General features: G+C 34.1%; 1 protein-coding gene across 3 annotated transcripts in view; it reads right to left on the reverse strand.

Moving 5' to 3' along the window:
* Positions 1 to 4153: 4153 nt before the first annotated feature.
* DESI2_3 (Desumoylating isopeptidase 2) overlaps positions 4154 to 15683 on the reverse strand; it is a 28860-nt gene continuing 17330 nt past the window's right edge. The window contains exons 6-7 of one of the 3 annotated variants that reach the window (XM_051214543.1): positions 8199 to 8377; positions 4154 to 6088 (exon numbers count right to left, since the gene is read on the reverse strand). In XM_051214543.1, the coding sequence (XP_051067730.1) occupies positions 8345 to 8377 (33 nt within the window). In that variant the 3' untranslated portion in view covers positions 4154 to 6088; positions 8199 to 8344. The remainder of the gene's footprint in view (positions 6089 to 8198; positions 8378 to 15683) is intronic. The other 2 variants (XM_012936574.2, XM_051214544.1) reach the window with 2 other exon arrangements.

A 15683-nucleotide genomic window follows, 5' to 3' on the forward strand; every position in this document is an offset into this window, starting at 1 on the left:
TCGTGTGGAAAACCGGTTTACAAGTTTACGATAACTGTTTAATATTGCCTACTGCCATGTTCATTCATCTAATGAATTATTTTAATATAAATATAACAACCATACGCAGTGTTTTACATTATAGATCCTGTAAGTACGTATACTTATAGTCTAAATAAAGCCAAAACAAATATTGATGCAGAATACTGTGACTGCATTATATTTCGTGGTTTCTCGCAAACTGCATACAACTAAATATGTATTATAATTTAAGATTGACGTAAGAAATAGTATGAAACAATTGACATAATAGAAAGCAAAGAATTAGAATGACCTAGATTATCAATAATAACTACATATATGTGCTTGAACAGGTCAAAGGTTATTTAGTGTTAGACTTAAGGAAACATAAATGATCATAGACGTAATCCGACAACGGAAAATATGTCAGGCGGTTGCCTAATCTGTAAGGTTTTACGTGGAAGTCACAATTAACAATGACATAACTCTAAGTTCTAACGACACTTCGAAACTAATTCAGTAGTACAAGTTCTTGATTCTCACACACAATTATTCCTTAGAACGAATGGTATACCTTTCCATGAAAATATGAAGAAAATGAAAATAAAAATTGAGAAAAAGTTTATTGATTTGTCATGACTACTGAAGTAGAAAGATAAGTTTACAAGTTGTATATACAGTGAAGTCAAAACTAAAGCCACAAAGAACTTTTTATCGTGAACGTGCTGTCTAGTTGTTTATAATTCTTAAGTAGAAATTGTAGACTTTTCTATCCACCTGTTTTGCGAATTGTTCATCATATTTTCCAATAATTTGGTGTTTGCACATTCTTTGGAGCCGTTGAGTTTGTATATATTTTTCACTCCGTCTCGGTAATGAAATCATTGTGTTGCTTTGTAAGTTGTGCGTATTGTCTATCTTCCATCTACAACAGTGCTTAAGAATTTGATGAGCTATATAATTTATATTTCTTAAGTGATTAAGCTTACTTGTAAGAGTTCGTCTTTTAACATATGCCAGTAGCAGATGGCGGCAAGGATATCGACACGTAACAAATATTCTACAATTGCACTCACAAGTGCTTAGATCCACTTCATAGTGCCTTCAACAGTCAACAACCAGTCGCCATTTTCATATCCCACATAAACAAAACGCTTTTTTTCAGTTCGTATAACACTCTTGATCGTGCGAATGGCGTTGGCATGTTCAGCAACGGAAGTAGGCGATGTGGAGCATCATATTTACACGATCTTCCGGCTATTGTTTGATCTTCAATACTTTTCCTAGAGGATATCATTGCACTCCATTTGAAAACTTTGTATATACATTTATACAAACTATCCGTTTTCCTTAAACACCTTTTTATTTGGGGGTTAAACGACTCAACACGGTTATTCGTGTTGTTGTCCAGAGTTAAAACATTACCATAAAACGCAAACGCCCACATGCTTTTGCGCGACATCCAAAATCAGTGAAGATATTGACTTACTTGTCTGTCTCTGGCTAGCTATTCTGAAATATTGATTAAATCTGCTGAATAAATACATTTCAAAAAATACTTTCCAACTGTTTCAGCGGCTACCAATCTACTTAGGTACGTTCCCAATATTTTGTTGTGTCTAAAGGCAATTTTATTTTAATCAAGATTGGTGTACTTTTTTGCGGAAAGCGCGACATACGTGGAAGGCGCACAAAATAATGTTTGCATTAGCCTGTGTGATACGGACAGCTGCGCTTTCTACTCGTGCGCAATCCATAACAAAGGTCTGGGTTTTCGATGTATTTCCCATAACCTCTTTGAATTTTTCTAGAATCCACGTAACATCTGCGCGCATTTCCTTTTTCGTCCAACCAAACATTACAGGCCGCCCACGACCAACTGGTATAAGGAATATCTACGAAGTGTCATGTAACAAAGAGCTCAATCACTTTTTATTATTGGTATTATAAGTCGAGTCAATACACACGACTTCGGGATACTGATTGTACAACCGTATCTGGTCATAACTACTGAAGCATATTCTCGTGATATATCCAATTTCTACGTGCTCCCTAACTTCACTGTTTTGTCGCGGCATATGCATTACCTGCTTTCGAGAACAACCTGAAATATATTTCTATACACTTACCAGTGGAGAGTTTAGCTTTCATAGCTTTGACATCAGCAGCGGTAACCTGCTTACCAGTTCTCTCCTTAATACTTTCTATAATTTCATCTGCTGACTGACAGTGCAATATTGCTGGCTTCACGTTTTATTTTTCTTCGGATGACAACCTTCTACTCCATGGATCACAAACCATCAATGAACTACTACAAGGATGGTTGTGAGACATGTTGTAAGATTTTATGACTTATTCTTCACCTTCCAACCTTATACGAAACCTAGATTGGTAGTTTAAAAACTTAGACCTTAAATGTCGCAGATTAGTTAAAATCCTCACGGTTTTTTATTCACTGTCAAACCTTCTGATTTATGTTTACGACCAAACGTGCAATGAAACACCACAATCAAGTATTTATATCTCATATCCTTCAACAATTTACTTTTTGCGTGAACATAGTGTGTATGGGTAATCTGAGAAAACAGAATTATTCTTCCATACTTTATGGAAATCCTTTAGCGCACTATCAAATTCAATACAGCTTCCAAATCGCTTGTTCAGCACAATACGTTGAAACGTCTCGCTTACATCCACTGAAATTTCACTTGAGCATGAAGCACTACAGACAACACGCATTGATTATTAAAAAAAGTTATTCCTTGAAAAAAAAAAAACTGAAAGAAGTACAACAAATATTTAGGATTTACCGTTGAGTTGAAATTTCGTCTTAACTTCTTTGTTTAACAGCGACTCACAAAAACTATGCGTATCTATAACGTTACCTTATTTGAATGGGTTTTGTGGAGACATTTCTTAGAAATTTCATAGGTTGAAATCATGAGTCAATTGAAGCTAGACCACCATGGGAAACCTGGAAGCACTGGACGGCCGTTTCGCCCTAGTGTGGGACTCCTCAGCAGCGCGCACCCACGCGGGATTCGAACCCAGGACCTACCGGTTTCGCGCGCGAGTACCTAATCACTAGACCACTGAGCCGGCATCCAACGGTGTTAATGTCTAACTTCAACCAATCCACGAAATTGCGCCAGTTTTCAACCACTGGACCACTGAAGACAATGGTGTACGGTGGCTCAACTTCGTGGATTGGTTGAAGTTAGACATTAACACCGTTGGATGCCGGCTCAGTGGTCTAGTGGTTAGGTACTCGCGCGCGGAGCCGGTAGGTCCTGGGTTCGAATGCCGCGTGGGTGCGCGCTGCTGAGGAGTCCCACACTAGGGCGAAACGGCCGTCCAGTGCTTCCGGGTTTTCCATGGTGGTTTAGTTATCTTATCTTTCTTACGTTGTTTTCTGGACCTCATCAACAAATTATATAAAGGTGTTGACGCTTACTACAGCAGTTGCGACCACAGATCAAGTTACAAAGCAACAACAGAGCTAACATGTACACTACAAAACAGAGAATGCTAAATTAATGCGGACAGATTTTAAGGAGCGTACCGTTTTTACCTTGCCGTTACTGCCTGAATTAAATGGAGTAAAATACCGTTTAACAGCAACGTTCTTAGACTGTTTGATGTGTTCTTTTCTTGACAAATTAACTTCACAAGCTTTTTACAAATTTTTCCGTTGTGAGTCTAAGTAATCAAAATATTATATATATTATTGACAAATATTTGTCCCTTATTTTTTAGAGACAAAATTTATTTGACATAATTGAGTGGACAAACTTGAATAATCAACACAGTGCTAAGCCGACTACTTAGTAAAATCTTTGGAATTCCAGAAAAACTCGAACCCTATGGCTGGTTTAAAGATTATCTAACACTCGACCATTGAAACGAAAATCAGCTCTCAACTATTGACTATAGCTGGTTAAACATTAGGCCACTCTAGATTTACATGGCTTACTCCAGCCACAAATGAAATTTACGAAGATCAACTAGATAAGGGTCTAAAATAGATCCCTATGGCGATTACAACCTCATTTAGATCCTTCATAACTTAGCGTATACCTTTTAAATTTAGACACCCGGAGCACACTTTCATTTTGATTAACGACGCATTTCAAGTTCTTGATTTCATACCTGGATACGTTAAAGATAGTTATATGGCGAATCATAATAGGGAGATATTTCTAGAAACAGAACTCGAGACTTCTAAGTCACCTTGATACCTATAGGAGTTCGAATGAACTGGGAGTTCAGTGTTTGCTACTTGGCAATAAAAACGAGCTAACTGATGCCTCTGATTTTGCAATTGGCAGACAACCAGTGACAATTAATAAAAATTGCAAGGATGTGAGCCGGAATACCTCACATTCAGTCGGGAACTCCTGTTAATTGTATTTAGCTTAACGCCTCTTTCCACTGATAATAAGCTACTAAAGTTCTTTCTCTATATTAGGTTCGATAAATATTCTTAAAATGGCGTGAATCGAACTAAACATTTATTTATTCATACGCAACTAATTTGCAAGGGTAACAAAAAGACCGTTTCCGATTTCATCACACATACATTATCAACTCAATGAGTTTAAGAAGACGTTAATTTTCTGTACAATAGGTTGACTTACTATGTAATAAAACTAGCCATACCAAAGTATATGACAATCATATTTTCATAAAAATCTCTTAATTATGAGTATATAATGCTTTCAATGTAAACGATACTTCATACTCAGATGCTCGTTACTGCATAGAAATAACACTTGATAATGATTAGGATATACAAAACATGACAATCCACTAGTTTTCACTACTAGTGAAAGTCAGGAAGCTCACTACAGCTGCCCAAATATGATGCATTTGCAAGAAAAATTAAATTCACAGTATTGCTTATAATATTCACCAAAGACTATAAGAATATCAAAACTGAATGTTACCATCAACACGAAAAACCCTAACCAGATCAAACAAATTTTATGGGTTAGACAAAGCATTAAATAATCTAATGGATACTTCATTTTGAATTGAAAAAAAGCAAAAATATATGTATAACATATTGGTAACGTTGTAAATAATGGAAGATTTATCAACAGTACAATCAGTGATAAAAAATAACCTAATTTATCAAAGAGAAGAGGAAATTGGTAAGATGGTGGAGTCTCGAACTGTCAAACGGAAAATAATAATAATAATAATTAGCAAAGTAAACAATTCAATTGAGAAAAAAAAGTAAATTCACATCAGTAAACGGATAATTAACCAGACAACAAGTGCGAACAACACAAGTTTTGAAAGACTATCATAGAAAAAAACGGGGATACTTGATGAAGATCAAAGTAACGAATTATCTTTTCAACACAAACTACAGATCCTGTTGAATATGAAAGATACATAGTTCATAGAAAAACGATACATACTGGAATGTACAGAACTTATTCAGTATATTTAAGATATTGTCATGTAAAATTAATCAAAAAATAATGAAAAGTAATCATTCCTTCTGTTCATTTGATAGACTTGAAAAGATATATTATCAATCTGTACACAGTAACACTGTTTTTTTACATTGATTGAGCGCAAAAATGTAAGGAAAAAAGGCAAGTTTTGTTGTTCATTTTTAAAACTAAACCATCCTTAGTTGAAATAATGAAGAGTCATGGTGATGATTATCCGAATGGTCAGTAGACGTTTCATCATTATTCACTGTATTATTAGTAGTTCTATACGGAACATGACCATTATTCGTAGATGTGGAATGAACAAATTGAAAACATGGTTTCTCAGTAAATGACTTTGTTATGGAGAGATCTTCATCTTCGTTTTTGTAACAAACAATCTGATTATTATTGTTATTATTAATATTTCCATTAACCAAATGTGCATTTTGATTATTCTGATTTATATCTTCTATTGTTCTTTCTTCCTCATCATCATCATTACTTAAATCATCGAATTCACAGTCATACATTAAACTTGGTCGAATCCAGTGAGGTGGTAGAAAAGTTTCAATAAATGGTAATCCAGATACAATACGAGCTAATCGATTAATCCATTTAGGTAAAACACCGTGACATAACAGCTAGGAATTTGTAAATCAACAGAATAATAAAAGTAAATAAAGTGATAACTTTGAATATAATTCAAGCACTAAAAATAGTAACTGCTAATTGAAGTTCTTCCAGAAAGAAAATTTACAAAATGCATAACAAGCACACAAATTAATTCAGGACAATCATCAAAGAGTGACGAATAAGTTGTATTGAAACAAGACAAACAAACGAAAACTTCTTACAATCAATTTACAGCAACTAAGAAGTTGTCTTTAGTAAAAATCAAATCAAGAAAGAAAATGAAATCCAAATAGTTGATGAACTTCTTAGTTATGGTATAGAACTGAAACTGAATAATGATGCTAAGGGGGAGGGTTAAAGGATTTTCAACAGAAAGTATTCCGACTAACACATCAGATAATAACATTTAAGAATCTTCTTTTCCTGAAAACTTTATCTAACAAGTGAACTGTATAAATCCGGGACATCATTTTACATATTTGGTCGTCTTATGGAATTTACCCTAAGGTTCAACAATAAATAGATAAACACCCCAAGAAATAACTATACACATTATGGATGAGATGTAATGTTACCGACAGAGAAGTATGGTATTAGCCAAGTTTGAGTACTTAGTAATAATAACTAATGAAAAGAGATAGAGGAAACCAAAAGAAAAGATTGAGTTTAAAGGGTAACACTAATGTTCACTTAGAATTATTTTTGTTGGAACACGGTTAATACGGAACTAAATTAACATCCTATCATCTTAAAGAAAATGTAAAAACCTTAAAGCTTATACTTCAATGTTAAAACTTCTCTACTTTCTGTTGATCTATTTGTTCTACACAAAGTTCATTCAAAAAATTACAATCTGACGCTTTTATGTAGCACAAATTAAAACTGGTTCCAATAAAAATACTCATGTATTGTTGTTCCATATCTAACTGTCTATTATTCAACACCATATTCATTTAATTTCATGCATATTTCTATGTTCGTTACTTTGCAGTGTCATATTATGTCAGATAATGAGGCGTATCATCACATCAACACACACTAAAATAAGGCATTACTTTCATGTAAAAATACATAGTCGACGGAATTTCTTTATTCTATTTCTAAATACAATAAACAAGACAAAATAGATTAAACCTAATTGAATAGTTGATCATAAAATGCGTATATAGTCATGAAGATGAATCTATTGGATTAAAACATTATCGATTCTCAAATAAAGATTTAGGCGAACATAAATAACTGGTGAACATTGATTCATCACATTTCTAAGCTGCCAAATGTTGAAAATGAGTAAACAATAAGAAAGAATATAAAAAAATAATCGAGTATGTAAAGCTACTACAGCGATAATTATGTAGAAAGTCATATTTTTGACAATATTCCAATCTATTTTGATTATTATTAATATAATTTAAATAAAGTTAACAACAAGTTTTTTGAAATTAATACACTTATGGGTTAGTAAAACCTTATCTCGTTAAAACTAACCACAACAAACACCTGAATAAAGATTTAGATCTTAGAAACACATAATTTAAACCTTAATAGATTCCTCCTATTCCTCAGATTAAAATTTAGAGAAAACTTAGGAGATTTTCAGGTTATTATCTAGTGTCTTATTGATTCATTAGACTGATTGTATTTTACAATACTAAGGTTACACTTAGAATTATGTTATATTGAAAAGATAATAAATATAGTAGACGTATTATCCTCAATGGGTGAGGAGTGAAAAAAATTATATAAATATATATATATATTGCTTATTAGCCACTTTCCACATCGCATGTTGCAAAGACTACTGGAACTACTTAAAAACAAGCTATTCACTGGTTTAAAGGATTCCCATATAAACCATAGATAGGCCAGAAGTACTTCATCGAGCTTTTATCGAAATAAAACATTTGCACTAAATAATGACCCCGAGTAAAGCACCAACATATCCATTAAATTCGATAATACTTAACAATACACGAAGAGACAAAGGTTTTTTTCAAAGACATTGAGATAATTGATTATCATTATTACTATAAACCATCAAATGAAAAATAAAACTTCAGAAAAAAACAGAACAACATTAGTTGTTACAATTCACAGTATTAGATATTTAAAACACACTTTTAATTATAGAAGCTGGATAGTATAAACCCAAATTCTATCAAATTCAAAATTAAACATAATTTGCAGGGGATTCAGTGAAAATAATGTTTGCCAGAATACAATATGTATCTACTAATAAATACATATGTAAAACTGGAACCTAGTCAAGTTCTGTTTGATGATATCATTTCGCATATCTAAAAACAGAAAATTGGGAGGAAACGATAAATAAACAGAATATAAGAATGACAGAAAATAATAGAGAATACGGGATTAACAATTATGAATGTAATAAGATGTTCAAAGTTTGGTGTAACGAGCAAACATAAATAATTTATAACAATAAAAACAACTATTTAGTGAAAAAGTCCCACCATCAAATAATGCGTTTATAGTACCCAAGTTAGGGAATGTAACAACCGATTCTCGGTCTATCTATTTCTCCTACAACAATAATTAAGTGATTCGCAGATATTTCTCAATTAAAATATAATTTAATCTTAGATCATTTATTTACCCAATGTTTGATTAGAATGAAGGACAACTGGTGTTTGGAAAGCAGAAAACAAAACATGCAGCAAAAATAACAAATATGGACATTAGATCCAAAAAAAGTTATTTTAATTAATTTTCAGAATATAAGAAAATCTACATTTTGACATCATTTGAAATAAATGAGATGAACTAGATGATGAATTTATGTAACACAAAAACTATCCTTTTGCAAGACTAAACGAATTACGATTAAATAAATTTAAATATCATGACTTACTTAATATTTTAGGCCACTTTATCATATGAGATACATGTGATAGGTCTTAAATTAAACAAGTGAATTATTTCCTTAGAACTTAAGCAGTGGAAGAGAAAAGTAATATATATATATAGTTTGATTGACCATCTGATTATTGAGATAAAAAAAATCCTAAACCATTTAAGTTGTTAGTGCCAAAAGAGAAAAAATCAATTAAATATGAATTGTGCTTTTACAACAAACTAATTTTATTAATTAATAATTCATCTAAAATTATAAAGAAAAGCGGGAGTTTTTTTTTAAATAAGAATTAAATTTCAGCAGATTAGTTTTCATTTGCTTGTTATTAAAACTGAAATTTACTGCACTTTCAGTAATCCATGAATGAACTCAGATGAATATTAGTTGATTCTGACATAGAATCATCCAGGTTACTTACTTACTTACGCCTGTTACTCCCAATAGAGCATAGGCCGCCGACCAGCATTCTCCAACCCACTCTGTCCTGGGCCTTCTTTTCTAATTCCATCCAATTTTTGTTCATTTTTCTCATGTCTATCTCCATTTCCCGGCGTATTGTATTCTTTGGTCTTCCTCTTTTCCTTTGGCCTTGAGGATTCCAAGTGAGGGCATACGTTGTGACGCAGTGGAGTGCTTTCCTCAATATGTGTCCTATCCACTTCCAGCGCTTCTTCCTGATTTCTTCCTCCGCTGGGATCTGGTTTGTTCTCTCCCACAGTACGTTGTTGCTAATAGTGTCCGGCCAATGGATCTGAAGTATTTTGCATAGACAACTGTTAGTAAACACCTGTATTTTCTGGATGATGGATTTCGTAGTTCTCCAGGTTTCTGCCCCATACAGTAGAACTGTCTTGACATTTGTATTGAAAATCCTGACCTTGGTGTTGGTTGACAGTTGCTTTGAGTTCCAGATGTTCTTCAGTTGTAAATATGCTGTTCTTGCTTTACCGATCCGCGCTTTCACATCTGCATCAGATCTACTGTGTTCATCAATGATGCTGCCCAAATATGTAAAGGTTATTACATATTCCAAATCTTCTCCGTCAAGTGTGATTCAATTGTTGCATGATGTGTTGTATCGGACAATCTTGTTTTTCCCTTTATGTATGTTGAGACCTATTGCTGCTACACTGGTCGTCCTCTACTGCGTTTGTTGTTGCGTGTGCGATAGAAGAGCCAGATCATCTGCGAAGTTCAGATCGTCCAGCTGCATCCTACCTGTCCACTGTATCCCGTGCTTCTCCCCAGATGTTGAGGTTTTCATGATCCAGTCGATCACCAGGAAAAGAGAAAGGGTGAGAGTAAGCAACCTTGCCTGACACCGGTCTTCACTTCGAACGACTTTGTCAACTGTCCTCCATGCACGATTTTGCAGTGTAATCCATCATATGAATTCTGTATGATATTGACTATCTTCTGAGGCACGTCGTAGTGTCGAAGAAGTTTCCATAGTGTTGTTCTGTCCACGCTATCAAATGCCTTTTCGTAGTCAGTGAAGTTGATGTAGAGTTATGAATTCCATTCAATTGATTGTTCCACAATGATCCGTAGAGTTGCGATTTGGTCTGTACACGATCTATCCTTACGGAATCCTGCCTGTTGGTCACGAAGTTGGGCGTCTACGCAGTCCTTCATCCTGTTTAACAATACCCTGTTGAAGACGTTTCCCGGTATTGAGAGAAGAGTGATCCCCCTGTAGTTATCACACTTGCTGAGATCGCCTTTCTTCGGTATTTTGATCAGAAGTCCTTCTTTCCAGTCTGTTGGTACTTGTTCCTCATCCCAAATCTTATTGAAGAGAATGTGGAGTATCCTTGCAGTTGCCGCTACGTCTGCTTTTAGTGCCTCTGCTGGGATGTTGTCCGGTCCTGCTGCTTTGCCACTCTTGATTTGTCTGATGGCCATGCTGATTTCTTCAATTGTTGGTGGGCCAACATTGATTGGGAGGTTCGTGGGTGCTGCTTCGATGTTGGGTGGGTTCAGTGGAACTGGTCGATTCAAGAGTTGTTTGAAGTGTTCTACCCATCTGTTTTGTTGCTCTTCAATGTTGGTGATTACCTCGCCTTCCTTGCTTTCCACTGGTCGTTCTTTTTTGCGGCGATTTCCAGAGAGTTTCTTTGTCGTGTCATACAATTTTCTCATGTTTCCTTCTCTTGCAGCCTTTTCCGCCGTCGTTGCTAAATCTTCCACATATTTACGTTTGTCGGTTCTGATACTCCTCTTCATCTGCTTGTTTACTTCTGTGTATTCAGCTTGTGCCTTGGCTTTTTCTGCTCTTGTTCGACTGGTATTGATTGCTGCCTTCTTGTTCCTCCTTTCTTGAATCTTATCCAGTGTATCAACAGTGATCCATTCCTTGTGATGGTGCTTTTTGTGATCCAGGACCTCATGACATGTTGAAGTGATTGCCTCTTTGATCCCCTTCCAGTTGCTCTCCACAGTAGTTCCTTCTCCATTGAGTAGTAGATAATGAAAGGCCTGGAACTTGTTGCTGAGGTCTATCTTGAATTTGTTGAGTTTGTTAGTATCCTGAAGAAAGGCCGTATTGAACTTTTTTGATATTGTCCGCCCCGTTGTCCAGTGTTTCTTGAGTTTCAATTTCATTCATTTAGAATCATCCAGGTACAGTGAAGAAAACCAGAGAATGTTTAACACATTTCTGATATACTACAGAGATATACCATTAGAATTGCAAGAAGTTCAGAGACATTTGAAACAGTGAAAATTCATGTTAGCGTATTTATCATACAAAAAAGCACTAAGAATACTTTCTGATCGTATAAAACATTGTTAAATGTAATTCCATCCAAAAGTGTTTATGAAATCCATAACCAAATACAAAATCAACTGTGTGTGTGGCCTAAAAAACTTCTTTAATATATACCATGCAAGTTGAAGGACATAATCACTAAAGGAGATAAGGCAGACAACATTTATAAAATGTATCATAGTATCTACAAGAAGTACAAAGAACACATAGGCTGGTCTCCTTATCCTTTTGAACATTAGTCAATAGTCAAAGGTCACGGCATGTCATAATTAATAATAATACAAGTGTAGATGATTTTGATTGGAAAGATCTTGGGATCTAAGACAAATAAATCTTTACGAAGCTTGATAATCATTTTAAACTTTATTTATTACTAAAAGAGAACAATGAAAATTCACAAGGTCAGAAGTCAAGTCGACGAGAAAATTTGTCAAAACGGATGTTCAAACACTGACAACGACCAAGTTCCGTGTGAGTAGGAAAAAGTATTAGATACTTAAGGAGAAATTCTCACAATTTGTTTTCGAAATTTACGATGATAGTGTGCACTAAAAGGTAGTTGAAATCGGAAAATTAACCGACCAATTAAGGGAATGGAAATACTAACTTTTCGATAATTGAACGTAATGACCTTAGTTATACAATCCAGAGGCAATTTTGTTCAATCAGTAGACATGATAAATATCATAAATAAACATAAAAAAACTTGAAATTTACTTTAGGCAACTAATGGTTACTGAATTTTATATTAAGATATGTTTTGTTAGTTGCCAAAAAAGTGCAAACTGATCTCTACCCAAATCATTTCAAACAGTTTGATACAATAGCGTGTTGGTTTTCGTTCAGTTTAATCAACCTAATATAATTAGCTGAGACACTCAACTTAGTTACTTCAACAGCTTACTTACAAATCAGTCAATTGTTCTGCTCTATGGTTGAAATACATTTAGTTATGAACCAAAAAATGTGACGAGATTTGAGAAATTGGATATACCTTATTAGTATAATGGAATCAAGTGTTTAACGACTAAACTGAAAGTTAGATCTCATCGGAAATTGACAAACACAAGATCATGACAACAACTTAGAGCCTACTTTAGTATAATCCCGAGGTAGCACAACCTCCGCCTACTTTGATAAGTGATGTTACCCTATGTAGAATTAGGTTGGGAGAAAGTTAGCAGGGTCAAACCAAAATATGGCATCAGCTCATGAAGTCAGTAACTGGTGGTTCGAGCCATATTAATAGATGAATACAACCTGGTTGGGATATGCCCTAAAACTGATATTAGTGGTTGGAGAAATTGGGTGATATGGTTCAGGATTGTTCGCGATGAAGTAAATGCATTCATTATTTATCTTACTTTAGACTTTGAGCTCCAGTATTCCTATATACATACTTTTACATTCTGTCTTTACGAGCCATATTATCAATTTTCGATCTTTCTCATTATCATCACAAATGTTCTATTTCGATTAATTCGCTGATCATTATGTTAATCCGGTCTCATCGTGTTAATGTGGTATGGTCCACGAACATTTGGGCTGGGTTCTACGTTGTTTATCACTTTTTCAAAATACTAGTTACTTTCACGTAAATAATTGATAACAGACAAAAATGTTTTATGGACAAATACTATATTTGGTATGTGACTAACAGTGGAATCCCCGACTGATGTTTCGCTTTATTTGAGACTTGTCAGTTCTGAATATCAATAACGAGTAATCAAAAATCCTTACTAAAACCCAGAAGGTGCGTAGTTGGATAATGGTGTAGAACAACTCGATGTAAGGTATTGGTTTATATTTAAAAGTTGTATATAGTTATTTTTCTCTTTCAATATTTTTCTAACTAATATATTACGGATAAAAAAGACCCTAAGATTCATCCAATGAACATAATAACCATGTGCAATTATGGACATTTGAAGTAAAAAAACACTACTTAGCAATCTTAAATTCTTTAAACAGTCAAGGACAATCCTTGTAAAATTGTTTTATCCATTACTTTGAGAAACCTTAGGATCTTATAATATTAATGGCACTTAAGACAAGTTGCAATCCGAAAATGGGTATTGAGTGAATCTGCACATGTCATGACACAATAATTTGAACTGAAACAATTTTGTAAGCTAGCTGCTTCAAACCATAACATCTTTAGCACCAACTCAATATATTCAACAACAAAAAACACAACGAAAACAAAATAATTACAGAAGATATTTGTCACAATGCTGTGTGCAAGAAAAAACACGACTGTGATGTATATCCACCATAAAGGTACACTTGACTTAAATGTAGCAAACATTGATGAGAACGACAACACTGCTTAACAATTTACATATAATAAAGAAATTAGTAAAGGAAAAGAATCAAGTCACAAACTATACAGGATTTATTTAAAACAAGCAAAAAGAATCGTATAAGTGAATCAAAATGATTGTCGTCACGGAATGATATCAAATGGAAAACAAATATAAATATAATGACGAACAATTGTTTCATTCTATCGCAAAATACATAAACTACATGTGAGAGTCGACAACAAGTGAATATGGAGTTGAACAGTGAATATTCGAATCCTCAAAAAATTGGTCATGTAAATAGTTGTTGGAATTTTGGAATCAATTAACCAAATGTTTTCCGATGACAGCAATGAACAGAAGAATAAAAGATCTGTAAAATGATTCTCTACAACAAATGTAAGTTACTAATGGAGATTCTAAGTGAATTTTCTGTATGCACAGTGATTTGAGGTACAGCACACATACTAAACAAGTCTTAAAAGAATGAAAGTTACGATAAATAATTCTGGGAAGTAATCATACTACAAGAAGTTAAGGACATCAGGGTGACACTGTAGTACACTTATTATTAAATGCTAAGAGAAAACAGAAGACACAATATGTCAATTTATTTGCCAATTGGAAAGAGTATGGTAAAGGTTGATAAGATGGCAATGTTTTTCAGCTGAAATTAGCTGAAACAAAGTATCTTATTGGAAGATTCTGGATAATAAGCCAGTACTAACTATATTGTAAATCTACAGGATACTTTATTTTTAACAACATAGTACAACAACCTAGTTACAAGTAGAGCAACACATATAAGAGAACAATATTGTTTTCAACTAGATCTTCATCCGGTTTTACTCTAATATACAGAACTATATATATATATATATATATATATTAGACTAATCAAACCAACTTATGAGCTAATGATAACAAAGAAATGGACTAAATAGTAAGTAAAACTGAGTGTGATGATAGGTTTACTAATCGTGGTAAGAATATTAAAATCTTGAACAAATGCTTCATAGTAGGAAGTAGGCCAAAGACTGGGGAAATAAGCATCGAAACGAAAGTTCGTGAAATTACGTAACAAGTAGACGGTAAAGAATACATACGAAAGATGGAGAGAAAAATAAGTGAAAAAACGATATGGATAATAATAACAATGATAAGCAAACCGCATACTAAGCCTTATTCAGCCATGGAAGAGATGAAGGTGTTACGAGTTTTCTATGAATACAAAGAACTCGGTTGTTGGCGCAAATCCCAATAGCTTCTGGCATACGTGGGAGATGAGATAGAACCCCATTAGGAAAAGTAGAAGATATAAGATAAATCACTCTGAGTAAATTTGTCTTATCTAATCAATCACCACTATCAGCTAAGCGTGATAGAACGGGATTCGTTATTATTCTTGTCATTACTTTTTCCAAATACAAGGTGTTCACTAACTTGTTGACTAAGATGTTTGTTTCCACGCCCAATATAGCTTGATTAGGAGAAGCTCAGTTGGTAGATACGCATGAACGTAAGAAAACCCATTGATGCATCTTTTAGTTGAGGAATCGCCGGCTAGTAAGAGGTTTAACTCATAAAAGGTCCTTGTCGCTACGTTAGTTAGTCTAAAACACAGAACGCCGCTAGCTATATCACCGTTTAATTTT

Source organism: Schistosoma haematobium, chromosome 2 (assembly GCF_000699445.3).
Source record: "Schistosoma haematobium chromosome 2, whole genome shotgun sequence".
Taxonomy (NCBI): Eukaryota; Metazoa; Platyhelminthes; class Trematoda; order Strigeidida; family Schistosomatidae; genus Schistosoma; species Schistosoma haematobium.